At 35.2% G+C, this 26,745-nt stretch overlaps 2 protein-coding genes across 3 annotated transcripts; one reads left to right on the plus strand and one right to left on the minus strand.

Annotated features, from left to right (window-relative positions):
* Positions 1 to 12,217: 12,217 nt before the first annotated feature.
* Positions 12,218 to 16,200, plus strand: LOC110672796 (U-box domain-containing protein 52-like). Its single transcript, XM_021835683.2, has 8 exons — positions 12,218 to 12,592; positions 12,670 to 12,782; positions 13,327 to 13,448; positions 13,541 to 13,755; positions 13,863 to 14,326; positions 14,394 to 14,822; positions 14,921 to 15,679; positions 15,764 to 16,200. Exons 1-8 carry the CDS (start codon positions 12,388 to 12,390, stop codon positions 15,827 to 15,829), a joined length of 2,373 nt encoding a protein of 790 aa, XP_021691375.1. The 5' UTR covers positions 12,218 to 12,387; the 3' UTR covers positions 15,830 to 16,200.
* Positions 16,201 to 17,243: 1,043 nt separating this feature from the next.
* LOC110672783 (RNA-binding protein 208) lies at positions 17,244 to 25,754 on the minus strand. 2 transcript variants are annotated; one of them, XM_021835653.2, is made up of 13 exons: positions 25,602 to 25,754; positions 25,288 to 25,442; positions 24,729 to 24,790; positions 24,372 to 24,474; positions 23,854 to 23,930; positions 23,336 to 23,397; positions 23,141 to 23,228; positions 22,235 to 22,310; positions 20,708 to 20,738; positions 20,493 to 20,612; positions 19,519 to 19,601; positions 18,206 to 18,379; positions 17,244 to 17,766 (listed from the first exon to the last, which is right to left on the minus strand). In XM_021835653.2, exons 2-13 carry the CDS (start codon positions 25,354 to 25,356, stop codon positions 17,455 to 17,457), a joined length of 1,257 nt encoding a protein of 418 aa, XP_021691345.1. In that variant the 5' UTR covers positions 25,357 to 25,442; positions 25,602 to 25,754; the 3' UTR covers positions 17,244 to 17,454. The 2 variants fall into 2 exon arrangements, with proteins under 2 accessions (XP_021691345.1, XP_021691344.1); XM_021835652.2 differs by having other exon boundaries at positions 19,519 to 19,604.
* Positions 25,755 to 26,745: the final 991 nt, after the last annotated feature.

A 26,745-nucleotide genomic window follows, 5' to 3' on the forward strand; every position in this document is an offset into this window, starting at 1 on the left:
TCAAAACTCAAAATATTCGTTTCCAATAATGTAAATCATTTGTATAAATGACTTTGATAACAAAATTCAATTTATCAAATCTTGACTAACCATTTAAGTAATTCCAACAAAATTAATTATACATAAACCATAATTGAAATCACAATTCCTTACCATTCAAAAGCCATTCTGTATCTCAAAAATTATTCTTTATCTCACTAACTATGCAAGACTAATCCGAAAGGGCCATCTTCGATGTGATTCTAACTCCCTATGGTCGGGGAGGTCGAATCAGATTCTAACTCGCTATGGTCGGGGAGGTCGAATCATCGTGCACAGTACCATCACAATAATGAATCTTCCGCAAGGGCCATAACGATAAAATAAACTTAGATCTAACCTCACATCAGAGGAAAATCTAAGCCTGTGCATGTACCATGGTAATCAAAACACAACTAACTCTATTGTCTTCTCAACAAATGAGAGAGACGGGTAATAACCTAGTCAAGCATCTATAGTGAGATATAAAACAATATTACAATCCATTTAGTGAGCATAAATCACAATATAATTCGATTCAAAGTCAATTCTAATATCCAATAATTTTTATGCTCGTCACAATTCAAATCATAAATTTGCATTTTTCCATGAAAATTACCATCACAATTCAAAACATGTACTATCACAATTTTCCAAAACATATTTTGTTCAATCCATAACAATGCTTAATACTTGTGGAAATACCATTTCACAAAGCTAAAATCATACATACTATAGCAATTTCAATAATAATTGAATTAAATCCAATGCCTGTTAAACATAGTTCATAAGAAAATATGTCATTTAATCATATAAAATATTTAGAACAAAATCAGTTAAAAACTAGTTGTGCACAAACCTCTGATGACTGTCTCCTGGTCTGGACTCAGTGTTTCCTTCCCTTTCCCTGAGTCTTTACTAACTGAGAAACACAATTTGAAGTGTTTCAGTACTAAATTAAACTGTCTCTATCGATAATGTTTGACAAATAATTCACTGAAAGCTATTATTTGCTTAATCACCTAATATACCGACCATCGATGTGTTCTAGGTAATTTAGGTTTTAGTGTCATTAATATGTCACATTCGATAGGGTTTTAGGGTTGGTACGTGTTACCAAACTCAATTCTATGTATATTTGCGTTTTCTTGCATTTCATTGCAAATTGCTGGATTTCGGGATACTAGTTTGACCTAGCCGGACGACCTAGTTCTCTCGGTTTTCGGGTTTTGGTCAAAACTACAAACTTGTAGATCTATGTCTTATTGTACGCAGGGCAAAATTTTAGGTCAATCCGAGTTAAGTAGACCAAGTTATGGTCATTATACTATTGCTGGTCAAATGGCATCAAATTAGGTCAATTTTAGGTCAATTTGGTCAACTTTGGTTCGGCCAGTTTTTGGACCCGAACTTGTGCAAGCTTTTTGACTTGCTTCTGGTCATTTCTGGGTTTTGGTGTCTTCATAAGACTTGTAGGTATGGGTCTTAACTATTCATGGTTAAAATTTCAGGTCAATTGGACCTGTTTTGAGTGAGTTATGGCCTAAACACTCACTGCTGCCCAATTGGTCATTTTTCAGGTCCTAATTGCACCTAATCCGAATTGGTCATTTTCTTAGGTCACCTTGCAAGCAGAATTTTGGTATGTTTTCTCAATGAAAGTTGGCACATTTTGTGCCTAGTTCCACCTCCAATTGGTCTCATACCAATTGAGGTTACACATTTAAACTTATTGGCTAAAATGTACACTGCCCTTGGTTACTTTGCTTAACACACATCAATTACACACATTTACCTTGCAATATGTTTACTTCCCTACCAAATTTGTTTCGGTACATTACCAAAACTATATATTACTTTACATTAACATCACTTTGGGCAGATTACAATTATCCTCAACATACCAAATATAACTCTAATTCCCAAAGTTCAAATACCATTACACATACACATAAACATCACTAGTTTTTACATACACTTTACACAACAATTTCATACTCATATCCTTCAATCCTTAATGCCACAATTCTGCCCATATCTTCATGAACACATACACTTATCCAAGAGTTTCAAGGCTGCCGAAATTGTCCTTCAACACCAAAGTGTCCTACAATTCATTAAATCCCATTCCAAGTGCAAAATTCACCATATACATGTGAAGTAATTCACTAGGTTATTAAATCATCATGATCAACATCATTTCTCATCAAATATATGCACAATTATTTCATCAATTACATGACTCCATGGCTGTCCAAAATGAACACAACAATAACTCTTCAAACTCAAAAATTTTCTTCACAAATCCAACACCCATAACATGCACACAAAACTTAACAAAGCTATCTTCAAAAATACTAACTTACCTTATGGTTGAAACTTGCCAAACCTTGATTAAACTTCTTAAGATTGGTATCAAACTCTTCCTTGTGATGTGTAGACAATTTTTCATGAAGCTACTTAAGGGATTGGAGTTGAAATGGAAGGATTAGATGAGCTTGCATGCACACGCCAATGGAGGTTTCCTCTCACCTTCAAGTCGGCAATGTTGAGAGAACCTTGAGGAAGATGAAGTTCAGCTGGTTAGTGGACTTACATCAGCCCCATTTAGTGTTTAATTAATCCATTAATGGTCCACTAACTCCAAATAATCATATAATAAGCTAATTGTTCATTTATTCCACATTAACCCATGATTTTAGCTATTTGTATTAGGAACCACTAAACTAATTTTTCATTTTATTTTCTAAGTGTAATGTTATTTATTTTTAATGGACATTTAGGTCAAAAGACAATTCGGGAAGTCAAATGATCATAATGCCCCTGTTCGGATTGCATTCTCAATTTTTCGGTATCACCGTGTTTTGTCCGTTTTTCGATTTCTCACTTTTCTTTGTACTAATTATTTAATTTTTCTTTGATCTTTCTAATGATATTTATTCTTCAATAAGGGTCTATTTAAGTCCTAAAAATGTTTTCCAGGGTTCCCCGCAGTCCAGGGCTAGTCAAAGGTCCACGCCGTGACTTCCCGGTGCGGTCCCCTATCGCTAGGGTTCCCGGCTCGCTTAACTTGGTTACATTTCTTTGCTATTATTTTTCCTTTGTTTTTCTTGTATTTTCTTTTCTTGTATTTCATTATTTTATGTCTCCTCCCTCATGTCAAAGTGTAGTTCTAGGCATCCTAGCTGTCCGGACAACACTAGTCACCAGAGCAGTAGAACGCACTACCGAACTTCGGGGTGTTACATGCAGTGGGTGAGAAAGTTTTCCTCAAGGTTTCTCCTTGGAAGAGAATTATGAGATTCGGCAGAAAGGGGAAACTGAGTCCTCGTTTCATTGGGCCATATGAGGTTCTGGAAAGAGTGGGTCCTTTAGCATATCGGTTGGCACTACCTCCAGAGTTGGAAGAGATACATAATGTCTTCCATGTGTCTATGTTGAGGAGGTATCGATCAGACCCATCACATGTACTACCAGTAGAGGAAATTGAAGTAAATCCAGACCTCACATATGAAGAAGAACCCATAGAGATTCTGGCTTATGAGGTGAAGCAGCTACGAAACAAGTAGATACCGTTGGTAAAAGTGCTGTGGAACCATCATTCGGGCCAGGAGGCTACTTGGGAACGAGAAGAGGACATGAGGAGACAGCACCCACAGCTGTTCAGAGATTGATACCAGGTAAAATTTCGAGACGAAATTTATTTTAAGGGGGGGAGAATTGTAACACCCCGTTGCATAGCCTAGTATATTTCACTGTTCAGGTGACCGGTGTCGGTCCGGACAATTAAGGAGATTAGAGCCACACTTAAGACAACTAGATAAGCCATAAACACAAATAATTAGTAATGTTTAATTAGTTAAGTATAAATAAGAAAAACAGAACATAAGAAGTTAAACGAGCCGAGAGTCACAACGATGGGTGACTGTCTCGGGAATGACTGCGAAGTCATTTTAAACTCAAATTTCGAACCGTAAAAAGTGACGCTGCGGTCCTTAGGACCCTTATGAACACAGTGGAAAAGAGAAAATCACGAAAAAGAACTGTTAAGCCAGTTAAATAATTAGGTCAGGGAGCCAGAAGAAATATTTGATTATTTGCAAACCGGGATGAACCGGCGAGGGGCAATTTGGTCAATTGACCCCGAGAGCTGACTCCTGACCTAACTGTCAAATAAAATTAGAGAAAAGAAAATTTCAGAATCGAGAATTAAATTAAAGAACTAATAGAAAAATAGAAAAAAAAAGGAAAAATCAAAAAGTAAAAAGGTGATGACATCATGCATGACCTCATGCATGATGCCATAACTAAACTAATTAATTTAATTAATTAATTGGAAATTTTGTGGTCTTCCATAACTAAAATAAATAAATAAAAGAAAAGAAAAAAAAAAGTAAAAATCACTTCTTCTTCCTTCCATCTTGCCGCCCCATCTTCCTCCATAACTCCCATGAAAATTTTTTTATCTAAGCTTAAATTCCTCCACCCAATTTACATAACTCCCCTAAAAACCTTGTTAGACCTTGCAATCTCAACTTAAGCACAAGAAAGAAAGAAGAAAGAAGGAGAGAAATTGGAGAATTGGCAAAATAGTTGAGGTTAGTATGCTAACTTACTATTTTTCCATTCAAATGCATGTTTAGGTAATTAAGTGAGCTTAGAACTTGATTTAAATGAAACAAATATGGGGGAAGAATTAAACTGAATTTTCGGGCAGCTTGAGAGGAGTGTGGTTTGCATGAATATGATGCAATTGAGTGAGTTTAGAAACTTTACTTAGTTAAATGATTAATATTAAAATCATTAGAAGTAGTTAAATGCAAGAGTTAGTGAGATTAGGGTTTCAATGCTAGGGTTTATGAACCAAAATTTGGAGAAATGCATAAATAGCATGTTTAACCTATTGTGACATGAAATAATGGTCAATTATGACCAAATAAGTTGTGTGGGAATGGTAGGAAATTAAACCAAATTCGTAGGTCAATGGTCATGCTGCTGGCAGCATGACCAAACCCACTTTGAAGGACCAAAACTCAAATTTTACAAGTCCCATTGATATGCCACCAATGGGAGATGAAAATAGACATAAAAGAGCACAATTTTCATTAAGGAACCATGGCCAAAAACTGACCAAAACTTGGTGAAACAATTGACCAAAGTGAATTGATTGCAGGCTGCCACTGCACTAAACTGACCAAATGAACAGTAACTGTTCATTTGGTCATAACTCGAGTTAGACAGGTCAAATTGACCTGAAATTTGGCCAGGGGTTAGAGGGCATATAGATCAAAAACTTTCATGAAGAACATCACCCCAAATTATGCCATTAACCCATTCAAATTATTGAGCAAAGTTAGGTTACTAAACCTGCAACTCTGCAGAATTTTCAGTGAGCAGCAATGTTTGGATGGCTATAATTCCCTCTAGAAAACTCGGATTTAGGCGATTCTTGAACCGATGGAAACCTAAGACATAGTAGAACATTTCATATGAAGAAAGTGAGACCAAATTATGAATTTAGCTTGATCAAATTATTGACCAAAGTTGGATCAAAATCTGCCAGAACCCAAAATTGCAGCATGAACAGTGCAAGTGAACAGTAAACTTATTTTGGCCATAACTTGAGCTACAAAACTCCGATTGAGGTGATCCAAAAATGAGAATAAACTTAAGATAATAAGGAACATTTTCTATGAAGGAAGTTTTGTTAAATTTCAACAGTAGATCGACCAATGGAATAGTGCAACTTCGGAGAACCAAAACTGAAAATTTGACAATTTGGCCAAAAGGATTTAAGCTTTGAGAAAATGACCAAAACCAACAAATTTAATGACCAAAATGTGGTATGTGGGTGAAGTTGGAGTTCCCATACCTATTAAGCCTTAGAAAGTCAACTATTTGAGTTGAATAGTGTAGTGAATAGTAACTCGAAACACAAAAATTTCGAGAACGTCGAATTTAACACGTTAGAACTAGGTAAATGTGAAGCTAAATTTATTTTGGATTTGTGTTAAGTTCTAGTACTGAAACATTGTAAAATTGTGTGTTTCAGTTGAAAAGAATATCGGGAAGGAACCCGAGGAACCGAGTTGAGGCTAAGGGACGACTCGCTTGAGGTTTGTGCACAACATCTCCATGCTTTAAAATTCATTGATAAAGTGAACGAAATATGTATTTTACTTGTGCTTTGGAATTGTTGAAAGTTTATTTGTGATATTATTTATGATGTTTTGATTTAAACTGTGAAAGTTATTGTGTATATTTGAAATAGCAATGTTTAGCAAATTGTTAAGATAAGTTTTGAAACCAATTTGAACACCTCACTAGCACGACTAGTGGGGGTAATTAGTTTCGAATTTTGATTCCTTCTCTGGAGAAGTGTTGAGGTGTGCCAGTAGAAGAGGATGTGAATGGATATCCATATATTTGAGCTAGCTAGCCTTGTGATGTGATTTCTCTTTAGCCTCTGGCTATTGAGATTTTATTTGTTTCGAATGGCATGATCTAACTGTGGGTTTTATGAAATGTGTTTTGATACTTCGAAATGAACGTGGTTTGCATTAAAATCTCATAATTCATGTTTTTGTGTTTAATGCTTATGTTTAGTCAAATTTTTGAATAAATGTGATTTTATTTTTGCATAAAGATTATTTTAGTATGTTGTGCACCATTGAGTCCTAGTACTCAGCGATGGCTTCTATTGCTGTCGCAGATACAGAGACTAGAGGAGCAGCAGACTGAGCTGCTGAGGTGTGAGGAGCTATTAGCTTAAAATCTTCGGGTATAATTTATACCCTAATTGTAAATATTTCTTTTGATGTATATATTGCACATAAATGTATGGACATGTAAAAATGGGTCTTGAACAGCTTGTACAAAAATTTGTATGAAGTTTGTAATAAAGTTTAGTTGTATTTCTTTGATGTAAATTTTGTAAGAATGTATATAAATTGTGTTGCCACTAATGAAATGTATTGCTAGTATGCTGAGAATTATTAAATTTTGAACTTGAGAAATTTATTGAGTTTGATTGTGAAACTTGAAGTAGTGGTTGAGAAAATTTTTAGAAGTGCTTTTTACAGGTATTTGAAGAACGGTTTTCTCAAAATACAGAGGAAACTCTGTCAAAATTTTCATAGAATTTGCGGAAAACTAAAATGGACCAAAATATTAACTAGTTTTAATTTCAACTAAATGTTTTTAATACTTATTAGAAATGCTCACCACTTGTCAAAGATAAAAAAATTGTTTTAAAATCCCTTGTAGGGTACTTAATGAATTATCGGTAGGTGAAGTTCGGTAATTCATTAGGTATTCTATGGGATCATGTTATGCCTTACAGAGGGGTAAGGTGTGACAGGCTTGATCAACTACTATATCAAAAGACTGATCAGACATCATGGCCAAGTTTGCATACCTCCTGTCCAGCTCCTTTAGGAACCTCTTTACCTTCATATTTTGTATACCACTTCTGTAGGGGCATACCTGCTCAGTTCTAGAAATTTTATAGCATATTCATCTACAGATCTGCCATTCTGCCTTAAGGCCTCAAAGGCCCACTGCTTTTGATCTCTGAAGCTTTCTGGCACAAACTTGTTGATAAACAATTCCATAAACTGAGTCCAAGACAAACCTTCAATCCGAGGTAATATGTAGTCATTCATCCATTGCCTAGGCATAGGCCCCATGACATGCTGCACACACTCTATAAGCTTCCTATTAGTCAACTGCAACTCTATTCCTGCCTGTTTGTAGGAATCCAAAAACCGATAGGCATCATCTGACACATCATAAGTACTAGGCACCAACTTTTTGAAATAAATTATTTATTTGTGAGGTTCCCCTCTTGGCGCGGTATACTGCTGCTGTTGGGGAGGGTGGACCATATACTGTGCTATCATATCGATGGTTCTCTGTAATCTGGCTAAGGTAGCTACCATTGGGTCCATGGGACCCTGAGCCATAAAAGACTGATCTTGAACTGGTGGCAACTGCTCTTCTACTTGAGCAGCTTTAGACCTCCTACCCTTCCTCCTTGGGGCAGGCGCCTCATCCTGTGCCGACACCTCGTCAGGCACATCCGGTTCTGGTGTAGTGGCAGCTCTTCTGCTTCTACGTATTTTCCCAAAATTCAGCAGCATTAGCCCACAAAATTTTAAAATGGCATGTTACACAGCTCTATAAACTTATATTTACACATAATTATATAAAGCAGAAACTAGAAGCAAAAATGACAATCCAAGACGAATGTGGACCCTATTCTTCGCATGTGACTTCTATTAGATTCTTCCCAACACTTTAGATAAATATTCCCTATGAATCTAAAGCCTAAGCTCTGATATCGCATTTGTCATGACCTAACTTATGGGCCGGACTGGCACTAGGACCTGGGCCAGCGTAAAGCCCCCGAGGCCCGTAGTAAGCCTAACTATTCCTCAACCAAACTCTAAAGCCCATTTGGGCCTAATTTCAAGAATTCAACTGAACAGAGTCCGGCCATAAAATAAACTATTTAACGGGGAGTTTTTGACTCGCCCGACCTGTAAACACAATATATAACAAATTAGGGAGCTCAGCTCACTCTCCACATAATTAAAATATCATAACTCAAATGGGAGCTCAGCTCCCTCATCCAATCCCATCATGCATACAATTAATAATTTTACAGGTCCAATATAACTTTTATAATACAGGCCTAAAATAAAAATAAGTGCTTCTAATACATGCAGAGTCTAAAATTTAACTCAATTGTACAAAATATATTAAATACCATTAATGGACCTGTGAAAAAGAAGAGCAGATTAGCCACAACAAATAATCCTACTGTAGCCTGGAAAAATAGATGAACAGGAGTGAGCGTTCGACTAAAAGAGTAAAATATTAATTTTAACCATAATCTCTATAGCTATCTAAAGCTAATGCAACCTGAGGAGTGAAATGCAACATTATCATAATTTTCATATCATAACAGCAAAAAGGCAATTTGGAGCACTTACACACTCAACACTGTCAAACAATATATATATTTGAGTTGATCCCCTATACAGCCCTCTTAATCGAACCTCTGCCAGCAAGTGTCTCTCAAGCCGAACTTTCGCTTAATAAACCAAATGCGGAGTCCCAGCGAGTGTCTTTCAAACCGTGTCTACCCCGAAGGACTGGGTCCCAACGAGTGTCTCTCAAGCCGTGTCTACCCATCTTGTCCATATCCAATACCATACCACACGTATACCACACACACGCACTGCTCTAAATTACCACAAATAACATCCATGGCACTTCAACAATTATGAATGCAATATAAAATGTTCCTAGTATTTAACTACATAGATAAATTTTTATAAGTGATGCATGGGCATGCTTGAACATATAATAATATCGAAATTACAATTAAAATTAATATTTTACTCACAGACTTAACTGAAGTCACTGTGGTGGCTGGGCGGAGGAGGAAGGCTGTCCCGGCTCACCTGACAATTTTATTACAATTATTTAATACATTTGACTCAATACAAACTAAGAAAAGACCAAAGATGTCCTAAGTCGCACTAAAAATTCGGCAGAGTCTCCTCTATACCTAGGACCTACTCAACCTGCAAAAGGGCTCAAAATGCACTTCTATATCCACAAATCACACATCCACAACTTAATCACATCACATAGCCCCTCATGAGCCCATCCAAATAGTCAACAATCACAATGTGAAAAATTACAGTTTAGTCTTTATAATTAACCCTTTTTGCAAAAAACTACCCAGATGAACTCTAAAAATTTTAAAATTTTACCCCGCGGTCCTTAGCATTATTACTAAGCTAATGCAAAAGGAATTATAATTTTCTAAGCTACCATGAATATTTTATAAATTTTTAATCAAATTCAAGCACTAGATAATTAAGAAAAAGTAAGGTTCGGGTTTACCTATGCCGATTCTGACCTCGAAAACGCGCTCGGGATGTCCGACAATAGTGGGGTAGCCAAAATCTAGACTCAATTCCAAGACTTTTTTGGTAGCATGTCTGTCCGGCCTGAAATTTACAGACCCGGGCAACCATTGAATTTATGCTAATTGAAGGTACCTACTCGAAGCTCACAACACGGGGGTTAGTATATAATTTTTACCAAATTTTCTAAGCTCATTTAGTGCTAAAAAAAACACTATGAAATTTCACGGGATCCACCGAAAAACAGTGTCAGAAAATTTTGAAATTAGTATTGTCGCGAAGCTCTCAACGAGTGCAGACTCTGGTACTCTCGGTTTTCTCATGGGATTCACGGTTTACGAGAAATTTAGTCCAAAAATCGAAATGGGCTAAAATTTTTCGGACAAAAATTGGTTAAACCACTCTATGGATTTTGGTGTTCTTGGTGTCTATAGAAAGCTCTCGAGGTGTAAATGGATTTTGACACAAGACTCGGTCCGATTGGTAGCCGGATCAGCCCGAGAAGCCGAATCGGCACGCTGCTCGTTGGGGCATCTTCGGGCGCGTTGTCCCGACGCCTCAGGCGACAGCAGACGAGGGGGACAGGTTGGGGTGGCGCGCCAGCGAGCTGGGAAGGTTGGGGCTGTGGTGGGGCAGCGAGAGGAGGAGAGAGAGAGAGAGAGAGAGAGAGAGAGAGAGAGAGAGAGTGTGTGTGTGTGTGTGTGTGTCAGGTGCGCGTGGAGGAAGAAGAAAAGGAAATTGGTCAGTTCGATTCGACTGGTCCGATCCAATTCGGTTCGATTCTGCCGATCCAATTTATGATACAAAATTTTAAATTTTTACTTCGCCTTGGGATAAAAAATGAGGCCCAAAAATTTTGAAAAAATTCTAGAAAACTCAAAAAAATTCGTAGAGTTCAAATATATTTTTAGTTTTGCCACATGGTCTTTAAATTAATTTTTAAAAATTATCAAAGTTTTATATTTTCGAAAAATCAAACCTGATTTCTAAAATCCGAAAAATTTCAAATAATTTCCTAAAATTTAAACAAAATAAAATATTAATATCTATCCATAAAATAATTAATTTAAAAATTAGAGATGTTTCAAAGGGTAAAAAATTCATCCTTACAAATTAAATCAATGATACATATTAAAAAATACTAAAGTACTTTAACTAACTCAATCCAATGGTGGAAATTTAAACTCTAAAAACAAATTAAGGGCTAGGATTTGATGATACTAAAATTTGTTTTTATTACTTTTTAATCTAAGGGTTCAAAACAAAATAGATAAAAAAAAAATTTAAGGTTAAGATTGAATAATACTAAAATTTGTCTTTATTTCTTTTACAAACTCCTAATCTAATAGTCTAAAATTAATCCTCAAAATATTTAATGACTAAAATTAATTTGGGACTATTTTATTTTATTACCTTTTGATCCAAGGGGCGAGAAATTAGCCTTATACATACATATATATATATACATATATATATATATATATATATATACATATATATATATATATATATATATATATATATAACAATAAGTGTTAGGATTAAAAGGTAAAAAAGTTTAGACTAATTTCAATATAATGGTTGAAAATAAATCTTAATAAAATCAATGATAAAAAAATTTTTCATTATTATATTTTTAAGAAACTAAAATTAAATTACAAATTAAAGTTAAAATGAAAGTGGAATCTCATAAAAAAAATTAAATTAAAACTAAAGTCAAAATATAAATAAAATTAAAAATTAAATTAGAATTAATGTAAAAGTGAATATAACAACCCAATTAATAAAATTAGATTTTTGTATATATATATATATATATATATTTTTTTTTAATTAATTTAATTTTAATTAATTTTTTAAAATTTTATAACTCCAGATAAAATATTATATCTACAAAAAAGTTTTTATTGATCAGACAGACTATGGTGTCAACACTAATTATTGTAAGCATTGCACCACCAAATTAATTAAAGGAGCATTGCAACATAGTTTGTTGCTAACAGAATTAATTACGTAGTAGTATATTTTTGAGTTTCCAAGGTCAAATTAAAGCACCTGACCTGACTAATGCCGATGGTGGGCGTTCTTTAACGGCATTGCATAATAAAGGAGGTGTGGAGACATTTGAGGAAATGGGTGCTTTGAAAATTTCAAAAACAATTAAAAAAAGAGATCAGGTCCCCTAATTTTGGAAAGATACAACCAAGGCTCTGTTGACAGGTAGATGAACTAAAAACAAATGACTAAACAGAACTGAATCACGCATACTAGGGATTCTCTCTTTCTCGTCCTACTAGTCTTGGGAGAGAAAGAAGAGATCCTAAAGGTGTTTTGGTTTTCTTAACTTTTTTTTTATTATTTATATTTAAAAGCAAAAACAAGAAATAAGGAAATCAGCAGTGGCTAGTCATAGAAAGCAAGATTGAGGATGTGGATGGCAAGATCCCAAACAGAGAAAAGGGAAGGATCTGGAAATGGATTAGTGGCTGTGGCAATAGACAAGGACAAAAGCAGCCAAAATGCCCTGAAATGGGCAATCGACCATATTCTGCAGCGAGGCCAGACAGTCATTCTGATCCACGTCAAAGTCAAGTCCTCGTCTTACGGTTCCTCGTATCCCCTTTCTACCCCGTGTATGCAATCCCTCTCAGACACATGGTTATTCAGACATTGAAAATCTTTTTCATAATTCTTGTGTTTTGGGTTTCAGGGGTAAACCAGATTGCAGATGCCAATGCAGAGAGTATGTTGGTGTGTAGGGATCCAGATCCACAGACCAGGGAGCTGTTCCTTCCGTTCCGCTGCTTTTGTACACGTAAAGATGTACGTGATGGAAAATAACATGTTGAAACGGATGTACCAATTAGTACAACCGGCCAATTAAATCATACCATGTGGATTTATTTTCAAAATAATAATAATAATAATAGGCTATGTTTAAGTAGTTTCCTATTTCAGTTTCTGCATGTCATCACCACTAACATTTTTTCTTTTAAATTTTTTTTAAAACAATTCCACTTTTTTTTATTCTGTTTAAAAAAAAAAAATTCGCTTGTTAATATTTTAATATGTCAATACCAAATAAGAATTCAAGTTGAAATACTTGAGGTATTGTTATAGTTGAGAAATTCTTATCTAAATCGACTTCATTATAAATTTAAGATATTATCAGGTAAGATTTATATATTTAATAAATAAATTTTATTATATTTTTTATATTTTAAAATTATAATAAATTAAATTTAAATAAAAAAAAAAGTTCCATTATAGTTTCTCTTACTTGACTACGTGTGATTTCACTGCATTTTTTTTTTATAAAAAAGACGGAATGAAAATTGTTAATTTGAACTCAATCCTTTGACACTAGATTCAATGCAAAGATGTGGTGCTCGAAGACACAGAAGTAGCAAAAGCTATAATTGAATACGCTACTCACACAGCAATTGAGACTTTAATTATTGGTGCTTCCAACAAAACAGGCTTTCTCAGGTACGTATCCTCTTGAATAATATTCCTCCATTCACGAAATCACACAACAGAAAATTCCTTTTCCTTATCTAGCTAAAGTTTCTGCTCAGAAGATTCAAGGTCACAGATGTGCCAGGCAGTATTTTAAAAGGAGCACCCGATTTTTCTACTGTGTATGTCATATCCAAAGGGAAGATTCAATCCACACGATCTGCCTCCCGCCCTGCTCCTGCTATCTCCCCTTTGCATACCCAACTTGTTAATCAAGCCAACATAAAACCAGCTCCTGTGGAGGCCGTCCCCCAGACTCCATGTAATAATAAAAAAGGTTATAAATTAGCTGCTAGCTAGGACTCTTCACTTGCCATTTCTATTGATCTCGATCTCCTGCTTATTAAATGCTTATATATCCATGCAATATGATTTCATCATCAGCTATTGACAAGCCCCCATTGGAGCAACCTCGAAGATCCAGTGATGACTCGGAGTCCTTCAGGTCTCCCTTCAATAGGAAGGGCATAAATGCCAAATCACATGGGGAGCTCTCCGTTCCAGATACTGATATTTCTTTTGTCAGTTCTGGCAGACCAAGTGTTGACCGCATGTTTCCTGCCTTCTATGATGTCCTAGAAGTAGGCCGCACCACCAACCGCCTTTCCAACGTTTCTGACATGGACAGCAGCTATAGCTTTGAGTCCATGCAGTATGGAAGGAAATCAATAGACTTTGGCTCTCCACCTGAGTTGTCATCAATGTCTTACGACAGCGACAGGCTCTCCACGGCATCACAGTCGATGGATGACGTGGAAGCTGAAATGCGAAGGCTAAAGCTTGAGCTCAAGCAAACCATGGAAATGTACAGTACAGCCTGCAAAGAGGCTCTCACAGCAAAACAGAAGGTATTGTCTAACTTTTCACTGCTTCTCCTTCAGCATAATTTATGACAAACCAATAATTGCGTTCCAGGCAAGAGAGCTCCAGCTCTGGAAATTGGAAGAAGAGCGGAGATTGGAAGAGGCACGACTAGCTGAGGAGGCTGCATTGGCAATAGCAGAAAAGGAGAAGGCCAAATCCAAAGCAGCCATGGAGGCTGCCGAGGCAGCTCAGAGGATTGCAGAAATCGAAGCACAAAAAAGGGTTAATGCAGAAATGAAAGCACATAAAGAATCAGAAGAGAAGAGAAAGGCACTTGATGCTCTCGCAAATTCAGATATCAGATACAGGAAATATACTATAGAGGAGATTGAAGCTGCAACAGAATTCTTTTCAGAAACTCGCAAGATTGGGGAGGGAGGTTATGGACCTGTGTACAAGTGTTATCTTGATCATACGCCTGTGGCAATTAAGGTTTTACGTCCAGATGCAGCTCAAGGAAGGTCACAGTTTCAGCAAGAGGTATGTTGTCTGCAACCTGCTGGTGCATCAGGTTCTTAGAAAGATTTTCTAGGGTGAATGCCTCTTCTATTGACCCTTATGATCATGACCATTTGCAGGTTGAGGTGCTTTGTTGCATAAGACACCCCAACATGGTCCTTCTCCTAGGAGCCTGTCCAGAATATGGATGCTTAGTATATGAGTACATGGCCAATGGTAGCTTAGAAGACCGGCTCTTCCGACGAGGAAACACTCCTGTTCTTTCCTGGCAGCTGAGGTTCCGAATTGCAGCTGAAATAGGAACTGGATTGATGTTCCTACACCAAACAAAACCAGAACCACTGGTGCATCGCGATCTGAAGCCTGCCAACATCTTGCTTGACCGCAACTTTGTGAGCAAGATTAGTGACGTTGGGTTGGCGAGGCTAGTGCCACCATCGGTGGCTGACAACGTGACACAATATCGCATGACGTCCACCGCAGGGACTTTTTGCTATATAGATCCAGAGTATCAGCAAACAGGCATGCTGGGTATAAAGTCAGACATATACTCCCTGGGAATCATGTTTCTGCAGATATTAACTGCAAAACCCCCGATGGGTTTAACGCACCATGTGGAACGCGCCCTTGAAAAAGATACACTTGCTCAGATGCTAGATCCTGCAGTCCCTGATTGGCCGATTGAAGAGGCCAAGTGCTTTGCAAAGCTGGCACTCAAGTGTGCAGAGTTAAGACGGAAAGACAGACCAGATCTTGGCAAGGTTATATTGCCAACACTCAACAGGTTGAGAGCGCTTGCAGAAGAAACCATGCATCTGGCATTACCCACCAACAGTCCTGGCCACTCCCGCAGCCCAAGCCAAGTTTCTGTACAGCTAGTAAGTCCATAATGCCAAAGCAATTAATAAAACTTCATTAGCTGTGTCCATTAACAGCTTATTGGTTGGTTGTTTTCTTGGCAGAGTGATGCAAATTTGTCTAATGTAAGCTCAAGAAATCCTTCAAATATTGTTGAATCACAGACATGAATTTACCAGCAAAAAGGGGAGAAAATGTGTTCATGATTTCTCTGAATCATGAATAAGCTGTATATGCGAAGCTTTCTACTTTCGAACGTGTACAGAGAATCAAGAGGAGGTCCCAAGTTTCCTCAGCATGGACATACATCCTTTTGTTAAATAATTTTGTAATTTTTAATTATGGTCCTTGTTATAAATTAGCCAAACTCTTTGAATTGCCAATTTTTTCTTGTCTTCACCAACATAGAAGATAAGTACTCCAAGGAAGAGGCTGGCAAAGAGTTTCAATTTGTATATTGATACAAACTCTTTACATTTCTAGTAATAGGTAGCAAACAGGCATGAAGATCCACTTCGGTGGTATGGCATATTAGAAATTTAGACATATGTTATCAGATTCTATTCACTTATCAATTGGCAAAATCAAATTAAAATTAAGTTGAATTTGACTATAAAAGTGGAAGTGTATTCGATTTGAAATCATTATCATATATGATTTCAGATGCCATCATAAAACTGTTTGAGATTTTTGTACAATATCACAAATATATTTGTACTTTTAACTGTGGAGCATTGGGTATTTCTGCATAAGAAATAATAGTCAAAGAAGCCCATCATATTTAGATCAAAAATCAATTTAATCTTTAACATTTAAGTAGGTCTATCAAGTCTCTTATATCTTAATTTTGATTTATTTTAATTAAAAAATGCATGGTGTTACTGTTCCTATTAGACCTCCATTATCAGCCAGATTCTCTATTATGCTTGAACTTTGCTTGACAAAAACTGAAACCTTGAACGTAAAGATGCTATGAAAACTAGTATCTAATAGCTGGTCTTTTCACCCTCGAGAGAGCACCCATCTTTTTGCCTGAATGAACCCATGACCATTAGGTCAATCTGGCATAGAATTTTCATTGACATTTTTCCCAACGAAGTTCAGAAAATCTCCTCATCAGCATTCACCAGAGTGGATTTTTTTGGCAACCACGCTTTTGCTTCATTTCTATAAACAATACTCAAATCATCTTTGGAAAGGAAAAACCGAAAAGTTAATTGGTACCTTCTTTAGATTTATGAATTGGGATAAAGTTAGTAGGGTTTAGAAATGTAGAGAATCTAGGGTTTTGGATGGGGAAGATTTGCGTCATCCACCACCAGTCCCAAATATTATCCTCCAGCTTCCACTTGTGATGGTATCTTGATGAATGCGTACATTACAATTTTTATGGAATTCACCACAGGATTTCTCGTTTGCGCTCAGATGTGACGTAACCATGGTATAGCTCATAGTTCATTGTTGGCTTTGGCATTTCTTCTTGTCCCCTTGGCACCAGGTTAGATTTGCCAAATATCATGCTTTACCAACCTCTATTACTCGTCTTCATGTAAGATCATTTAGAAACAATGGAATAAAGAGAACTAATCAAATAGAGAGAACATCATTTACCTAATGAAATAGATAACCCAACACATGCTCATCACATATAGCATTATAAACATAACCTGAACAACTCACATCTCGGAGAACCCATACTTCAAAATTAAAATAGAAAAACCAAAGACAAAAGTCCCAGTATGAGAGAGAGTACCCATGGCACCAGAAAAATTAAAATTAAGTTGAAAGTGACTGCTCAACGATAATACATGAGCTGTTGACCTGAAGAACTGTTGGGATATCCATCATACAGGGCATGGGACCCACCAGAGTTCAAACCCATGGAAGCGGCAGCAAGACCATGTTGTCCAGTCAGCTGTACCAGCGCTTGACCTGATAAGCCAGATGCAGCAGCCTGGCTCAGCGCAAGTTGGCGCTGGTAGACCAACAAATCAGTCGCAGAGTAACCTTGGTTAATGCCAGATGGAAGCATCTGATAATGTTGAGTTGGAGGTGGTAATGGATTTGAAGCTGTCCCAGGGGGCGTTGGCTTGCTACCCCATGAACACTGCACAAAATGCATGAGCAAATCAAAATCAAAAGGTGTAACAAGTTTTCCATGATTGCAATGTCATACCATAACAATGCAAGTTCAAAATTTTCCATAACAGCAAGCAAGACACTACAAGGTAATTGTCGGCCTCTGGGTAAGAGGAAATAAAAATGATCATCATTCAAGATCTGAGCACATGACATGCATGATAGGCATGCAAACATGGTGGTTATCACCATACCATCAATGTGAATGGGAATGACAGGTATGCAGGCATGCCAAGGTTTGCAATAGTGGTAAGATGGGGTAAAATCTGAACTGTCTATTTTAGATCTTATTATGGCCTTGCAAGTTGCAAAGGCTCCTCTGCCAGAGCAATGAAAGAACATCAATGAGATCTAACTAAGCAACATATCTAAAGAAAAAAATGATAAATAACTTCCATCAACCTGACCTTCATGGGCTTCCCGCGAATTATTTTCCCATTTGCCATCTGAATGGCAGAGGCTGCTTCTTCATGAGCATTATATCTTATAAATCCAAAACCTTTATCTCTCTGTACTCGCACCTCTTCAATTACCCCAGTCCCAAGGGCATGAAATTGACAATGAAGCTCAGCTTGAGTTACCTTATTGCACAAACCAAATTGTCAAGGAAAAATTAAAGAGTTAACATCATTGTTTGCTCTGAAATGGTGAAGATGATCACAAGTAAACATAGTTCCAGAGTGGCAAGACAACATGAAACAGAATTCATAAATTTTATGAAAACATTACAGGAATTGTCATAGATTAAAAAGAAGACCAAGAAAACCTATCAGAAACAAAATGAGAAGTTGCTAAATAGTGAGCACTTGCATGCATCTGCAGAAATTGCGAACGGCCTCAAGGTCATTTCTGATGCAAAGCATGTTCATGTGGAAGCTTTTTTTTTTTTTATTAATTTTTCCTATTCAGTTTCTATGCTTCCTATTTTAATTAGGTTTCTTGTTTTAGTTTACTATTCCATCTAGGACTTAGTTTCCTGTTCTATTTAGGATTTTAATATATTCTCCTATTCTAGTTAGGATTTGTTTCCTCCTATTTTAATTAGGATTTAATTCTTTCCCATTTAGTTTAGGATTCCTAATGTATTTTAGCTTATCTAAATTTCCTAAACAGTAGGTATATATTCCTATTTAGTTTAGGAGGCTTAAATACTCCATAAATACCCCTAAAATTCTATGTAATTTAGTTTAGTTTTCAGATGGTAAAAATCCAGCAGAGGATATCTCACTCTTGTGTGCGAGTGTGAGTTCTTTCCTTAAGCTTCCCGCTGCGTCAATTTCAGTGGAGCATCCAATAAAGAAAGCTCCCATCAGAGCTCTTAAGGATGTTTCTTGACTTAATTTCGCAAATAGTTATACCAATGAGAACTGACTCACAGTTCACTAGTTGAGACATTTGATCCAACTACGACTATATCTCAAAAAAACAACAGAAAATATTACAGAAATTTTATTAACAAAAAAGCCCACTACGCGTTTACATTTAAGGGGAACTCATTATTGAAAAATTTTCTTCTAAAATACTTTAATTATGATTTAAAATTTGAAAAAAATACAAACAGATAGCATAATCCTATGGTCTTATAAGAGGTTACTAACCTACCATTCATCTTGGAAACCGATATGGAAATCAAAGTTCGCTCTTATCATTAAATGTATGTGCAAAGCACAAAGCAGTAGCATAACCATATAGATTCCTTTATTCTACATTCTTCAATTACCTCATGGGAAAGATTACCAACATAGACAGTAGTGTATGCAGGATTGTTTTCAGGAGCATCCTCATTAGTATTTTCTTGACCTCCTTCTGAACGACAAAGATGCATAATGAAAAATTTATCAAGATCCAATATTCCAATTTCCACTAGATCTCTTGTGAAAGATATCTTCAGTAGGCTAAATTACAACAGGCAATGGTACAACTGAAAACCAGAACTTGGAAGTAGAAAAATAAGAAATAGAGTATCGATTGCCACCAAAATATATTTTAGTTAAATGAAGCATAAAGAAACCATACAGCATGCTAAACTAGAATTTAATCAAACCCAAGAAAGGCTCATTCACAAGCCTTGGAGTTGTCTACATGAATCCTCCCTATAGTCACACTTATCTGCACTTTCTGAGATCCGATAGTCAATGATCTATGAAAAAACTCACTTGTAATTACTAAGTATAATTGTCTAAATCACCAAAGCATTTAACTGAATCAGAAAGGAAAATTAATCAAACACCCCAATTATATGCTAAATGACAAGAGTGCTCCACATCATGATGCATTGTATGCCATTATTACATGCTCCACAAATCAGCAGATTATTGTGGAAGTTGTGACCCAAACACCAAACTGAGTCAACATAAATTTCCAGGCACGAAGCCTCTAACTGTAGATTTTGCTATAACAAGCATGAAAGAAATTACTCTTATGGGGTGTTTGGTACAAGATTAAAAGGGGTAATTAAAAGGGGTAATTATTACCCTTGTTAATGTTGTTTGGATACTTAAAGAGATTAGCTTAATCTTTAATCTAGTTAATATCTATCCTCTCTTTAGGAGTTAAATGTTAACCCCAGGGGGAGGGTGGCTGTTAGGTTAACAATTATCCTCTTTAGAGGTTAAAACTTACAGGAGTAACATTTAACTTTTAATTTTTTTAACCTTGTACCAAACGCATCCTTAGAAAAGAGACTCATTACACCTGAAGATCCACTGGTAAGTACAACTGCATTTTGGTTATCACCAATTTGCTTGTCTTCACTGGACCCAGAGCCTTTAGTTGCCCAGTTGCATCTTATTTGCCTATTCCCTAGCCATTTACCTACAATTCAGAGTGTAACACGCATCATTCATCTGTGCTAATACTTTCCAGATAGTGCAGAATGATGAAGGAAGAGAAGTTCTCAAATGCCAAACCAGTCAAGTCATTGATAGCACTCTGTGCATCCTGCAAAAAAGCATCATAAAGCACTGAAATCAGTCTATGGCTTTAGCTAATTCTTTTTTTTTTTAAAAAAAAACAGCTTTGTCAACATCCAGGGCTGAAAATTCTCAATCAGACACTGACCATGTCACAAATTGTGCTAAAAGATTTGGCCTCCATCTTGTTTTGCTTTTCCAAATAAAAAAAATCCCAACTATTCTTTTATCAAGAAGAGCAAAATTAAAAAAAATTAAAAATAAAGAATTTTGACAGAAATCTATGGTTCCCAAAACTATAATAACGTGAACAAGAGAGAATTCACTCAGGGGCCTGCAGTATTTGAAAGTTTCAAGCAATCACTGATGTGCATAAAGTTACTTCTTCCTTGAGCAACTATCATGCAAGTATTTCACCATGTTCAGAAATATGAGTGGAAAAGAAAAATTACTTGCAATAAATCTACTTCTCTAAAATCTGTGACTTGCGAGTTAGCATTAGATGGCAGAAGAAAGGATGAATGATAAATGATTCCTTTTTGGAATCCTCAACCAAATCCCTTACATCCCTAACTCAATCTTGTCATGAAATGAGTCTAGGGCACTGTTGTTAGAATCTTACGATTCCCGCTTGAATCTCATGATTTGATTCGATTTTCCATCCTAATGATTCGAATCTATAGGGTGAATCTCAAAGGTACTTGAATCTTGACCAAATCTTACAATTCGATGATGAATAGGATGAATCAATATGAACCTGCCGATTTGGTTGATTCCATTTTTAAAAGGTTGTTAGACCTTATAACTTGAAACTTAAATATTTCAGTTCATCTTTTACTGTGAAAGTGCACATAAGACCTTTCTTTAGCTATTTTTCTTTCACTAGCCATTCTTTTCTCTCTCCCTCTTCTTTCGTTTTTTTTTTTAATATACTTCTCTAATTAGAATTGTCAAATCATGACATTTTATATTAATATTATTCAGACCTTTTAATTTTTCCAATATCCTTTTTTTTATTATTTAATTATTCGTTCAAATTTAAATGGAGTTTCAGCACATGCACAATGATAATCATGATCTATAATTCAATAGTTCATAATTTATAACACTAAACCACATAACATAATAAGGATATATTGTTCTATATCTATTATCATTAGCAAAATGGTAATGCTACATTTATCAACATATGTCATTGTAATAATTTTTTTTTACTTATTATTTTAAAACATATATCATTTTTAATTAATTTTGAGAATTTTTATCGAATCATACGATACAATTCGATTCTTGATTTGCGATTCACAAAATGAAGATTTCGATTCTTGATTCAAATCTCGATTTGACAACTATGGTCTCGGGAACTATGTTATGGAGGCAATTCAGGAGCTATGCGTCCAATACATAAGTGCATGTGTGCATCTACCTCCGTATCTTAGGCCTTACTCTATTCATCATTTTGGGCTTCTATTAAATTAAGAAAGTTTTTCATCGCGTAGCCACTAATAACAAAACAGGCAATACCTGTTGATTACGGAAGGAAACAAAGCCATATCCTTTTGTGCGGCCACTTTTATGATCCCACATCACCCTTGCATCACTGCAAAGTGCAAATGATAAAACTACCATATAAAAGAAACATCATGATCTTCATGAACAAGGTTTTTATATAAACCTCTTTTGTTTGGTAGAAATGCATCAAGAGGTTAATGAACAGGAACAACAACAATAACATAGGGATGGCAACGAGTTATGTTTCTTCAGATACGTGATCCTAATATCCCACCCATGCTGATTATATATAATTTGAGTATTCATAAATAAATTGGGATGGGTAATATTTTGAAATAAATACCAATTTTAGGTTTACATAGGATTCCGGATTAGTGCAAAGAGAATTTGTGTTGCTTGATCCCTTTGTTCTTCCTATTCTACATCAATTTGGTATTATAATCCAAACATCCAACCTGTGTTCTAGCCTCCAAAATTTCTGCCTTGGTTACTATTTGAAAAAAAGAAAAAAAAAAAAAGAAAAGAAAGAAAGCTTTGCAAAACAGAGCAGAGAAGAAAAACGCCATTGCACAAAGGGATCAAGAGATGCCAATTCTCTAGAGAAACTAATTTTCAAAATTTTATTAATTCTCAAATGTCAATAATAATCATAATAAAAATGTAACAATAAAATACCTAGACATAGGTATTTATAGTGAGATAACTAGTCCTAATTTTAATTAATAAGGAATACTAGATAAAATAAACTTCCTAAATAATAGAAATTTAAACTTCCTAATTTTACATGGACTATAATTTCTAAATTATATCTTCCCATACTGCATCACCATGTTAAAAACAATGCCCCCACCCTCCCCACAAAAAAATGAGTCACAAATTCATTTCAAATATCACTTGACAAATATCCAAAGAACTTACGAGCAACTATCATAGACCGAGAAGCATGCAAATAAAGTTGCATCAGTAACCTCTGGACTCAAATCACCAACAAATATATGGAAGTGGCCTGACAAGAGCAAAGGAGCCCATTAAAACAATAAACTAAAAAAATGCAACAAAGAAGCAACCAACACAAAGAACAGCAGGAGAAAAGGAATGAAGCCTAAAAGTAACCTGATGTATCCTCCCTTTGGCTATTTGCATATGCCCAATTCACCTTAAGTGCCTGACCGTACCTAGTAGAGTATATTGATACAGAATAAAAGAATAAAATTCAATTAATTATTAGCACCCCTGACCTAAATTGGAAAGGAGGGGGGGGGGGGGGGGGGTGTGTGTTGGGTTGAGGGATAGAGAGAGAGAGATGGATGAAGATGATATAAAAAGACTTGTCATGTCACCAAGGAAAAGAAAAAGACGTTATGCTAAAAAGTGGCGATTCATATGATTGTTTTACAAGCAAATGGAGGCATGTTGGTTATCTGAAACCTAAATTGCTAAATAGGCAACATTCAAAAGACCAGTTCTGCCATTACTGAATTTGCTAGTTAGCAAAAGAATGCCTGAAAGTAAAGAAAAAAAGATCAAGTGTAGCAAATAATTATGAGCATTCATTTCCTTTTCTGACAGTAGAACTTCTACACTGTCTCCCAAACTAATCACTTAAGGTTTAATTTAAAACACATACTTACAGTTGCCGTCCATGGAGTGTCATTATTGCGAGCGCTGCAGATGATCGATCATGGTAGTCCAAAAAACCATATGATGACTGAAATTAAAAGCAACGAAATGAACCAGTGCATTACTCATGGGCAAGTATCTAACATAAAGGTTTATTAATTTATAGCATAAAGGTTTATAAAAGTGCATTAATTTTTATTAATTGTCTACTCATGAGGATGCAATTCAATGAATGGATTAGTTTATATCAATTGCATCTACCTTAATATGTATCCTGACATTTTATATTCGCAAGGAATTAGGTATTTACAAACAATTCTTACATTTATAGTCACCCACAGACCATAACCGACAGCCATGTTTAACAAAGCAAATGGCATATCAACAATTACATATTTACAATAAATAAAAAAGAAACCTGAAAGTCTGAAAGAAATAATGAAGTATTGGAGACAAGCTAGTAATAGAATTACAAAACAAAGATTAAGTCAATAAGAGAAGTTGGAATGAATTTGAGTAGTAATCAAACCTTATCCTTTCTGATGAGCTTGCATCCTGCAAGAGGACCAGCAGTCTGGAAAACTTCAGCAAGAAGTTTCTCAGTGACATTTACATGAATATTTCCTACATAACTAAAAGTCATCAAGCTATCAGATTAATAAGCATCAAAGCATGTAAAACAAAGAAATGCATAATATCTATAATATGCTAACGTATACAACATCACTGCAGCATTTCACTGCCACAGCTTTGATGCATCCAGAAAAGAACCTTTGCACTCTTTGATGACGGAAAGCTGTAGAAGTCTACCATTCAAGACGCATAAATAAATATGAAAAACACAAAAAGCAACCAAAAGGTTGGGGAAAAGATAAGTTATGCTTACACACTGCGGCAAGTAGACGAATCAAAACCAGGAGGAAGATTTCCACTAGGGATCGGCTCCACCTGAAATTAGAAGTTAAAGAGAAAGCCCTAAAATTGAGAGAATATCCTCTGGCATGCTTGTATCTTAGGAACGAAGAAGAAAAAGAAACACGAAAGGGGCATACATTTCAGACGGAAATTTAGAAAGCAATCATTCAATTGTTATCTCTTCTATAAGCGGCATTAAAATACAAAAAGATGCGGTTTTTGGGGAAGCCATTAAAAACTCCTTTATTTTAAAAAAAAAAAAAATCCCTGGATTGTAAATGGATAACGGAAACAGCCTCTCTGCAAATAGCGGTAAGGCTGCTTTCACCAATCCCGCCCAGAATGTGTGGGATGCTTCATGGGTCACCCTTTATTGTAATAATGGATAACTTTTTTTTATTATTATTATTGAATACATAACATTATCATTTATCAATTCACATTTGTTTGAGTAATAGGTTCAAATTGTGATCGAACAGAATCGAAAATTCCGAATCCAAAAAATGGGAAAAGGGAGTATAAAGGAGAACCTGAGACATGGCAGCAGCAAGTACGCCTGGGTGGTACATGTGATGCTGTTGAAGCAAAGCTTGCTGCATAAGGGCTTGCTGTTATCGTTGTTGGTTCGATAACAAGTGCAAATCAATGCTATTTTAATCCTTTTCTTCTCCTCCTCTGTTTTCCTCTACACAAACAAAAACAAAGAGAGATCACAACCTATTCCCAATCAAAATCTCTTAATTAACATAATCTAATATTCTACGATTTCTGGCCAAAAATATAAAAACGGAATCTGAATTATCCATTCGCGCCCATAAAAAATAAAATTCAGAGAATCAGAGACCTTGATCGATACAATTCGACGACTGGAACTCTCTTCGTCTCTCTGCCAGTCCCGGCCCGGAAGTAGAAACTCCGCTACCGCTGTCTCGACTCTCGAGATTGCCTTTATTTTATTTTATTTATTATTATATATCCTATTATTATTATTATTATTATTGTTTTCAGTTTATTTTTTGTTATACTTTAATTGGTAAAAAAATACTTATAATCAATGAAGAATATCCTGATTAGTCACTTTTTTACCATCATAATATTATGATAAAAAAAAATCTCTCTTTATATTATATAATCATCATTTAATTCATTAATATAAGGCTAATTGAATATAAAAAGTTTTTTTGTTATTTAAAAAATATTTTTAAATGTAATTTTGAATTATTTATTCAAAACTTTAAAATTGTGGGTAATTATATTTAAATTTTAAAATATATTTAGACAAAATTTCCTCTTACCGATTAATTACTTCCGGACTATATTTTTGAATTTAGTATAAAACTTTAAAAATCAATCTAATTCGATAAAGTTTAAATTTTTCAAAATTAATTTTGAGATTTAAATATAATTACTTTTAATTTTAAAATTTGAAATATGTGCTAAAAAATTATAACATTTTAATATAATTACCCATAAGAGAAAATGTTTAGCCTTTTCTATTAAATTGTCTTTAATAAAAAGAAAATAATATTTATTTTTTTATAAACTGTTCTTAATGAAAAATTCTTTCTGGTGAAAATAGAAAATTGATATTGTTCAATAATAAGCATAATTAAAATTAACATATTGTTTATGAGAGTGAATCTAATATAAACTTAATTTGATATAAGAATGAATTTAATAATCATTATATTAAATATTCATATTAAGAAATATACAAAGTCAATTAAAATGCATATAATAAACACACAAAATTATATGTAATAAATATTTAATTTTACAATTGGTAAACCTATTCTTATATATGGTTGACTTTATAATAAGCAAATCCTATTTATAATAATAATTTGATAACCCGAATGGCTTCCTATTCACTGATTAATTACCCTTTTTATTTTTTTTTTATTGTACATAAATGGCAATTAATTCTGGTTAATTATTCTGTGTGTTGGAATAAGGACGGGTCTCAGCCATATTACAAATGCACATGG

This window comes from Hevea brasiliensis, chromosome 4, assembly GCF_030052815.1.
Source record: "Hevea brasiliensis isolate MT/VB/25A 57/8 chromosome 4, ASM3005281v1, whole genome shotgun sequence".
Lineage (NCBI taxonomy): Eukaryota > Viridiplantae > Streptophyta > Magnoliopsida > Malpighiales > Euphorbiaceae > Hevea > Hevea brasiliensis.

Bases quoted from the DNA above. Each gene is read 5' to 3' on its own strand.
- LOC110672796 (XM_021835683.2), top strand. From the start codon at position 12,388: ATGTGGATGGCAAGATCCCAAACAGAGAAAAGGGAAGGATCTGGAAAT. The intron at 14,327-14,393 runs GTATTGTCTAAC...ATTGCGTTCCAG, and splicing joins CTCTCACAGCAAAACAGAAG to GCAAGAGAGCTCCAGCTCTG. The intron at 15,680-15,763 runs GTAAGTCCATAA...TTTTCTTGGCAG, and splicing joins GCCAAGTTTCTGTACAGCTA to AGTGATGCAAATTTGTCTAA.
- LOC110672783 (XM_021835652.2), bottom strand. From the start codon at position 25,356: ATGCAGCAAGCTTTGCTTCAACAGCATCACATGTACCACCCAGGCGTA. The intron at 23,398-23,853 runs GTAAGTATGTGT...ATACTCTACTAG, and splicing joins ACACTCCATGGACGGCAACT to GTACGGTCAGGCACTTAAGG. The intron at 19,605-20,492 runs GTGTAATGAGTC...TTTGTCGTTCAG, and splicing joins ACTTACCAGTGGATCTTCAG to AAGGAGGTCAAGAAAATACT.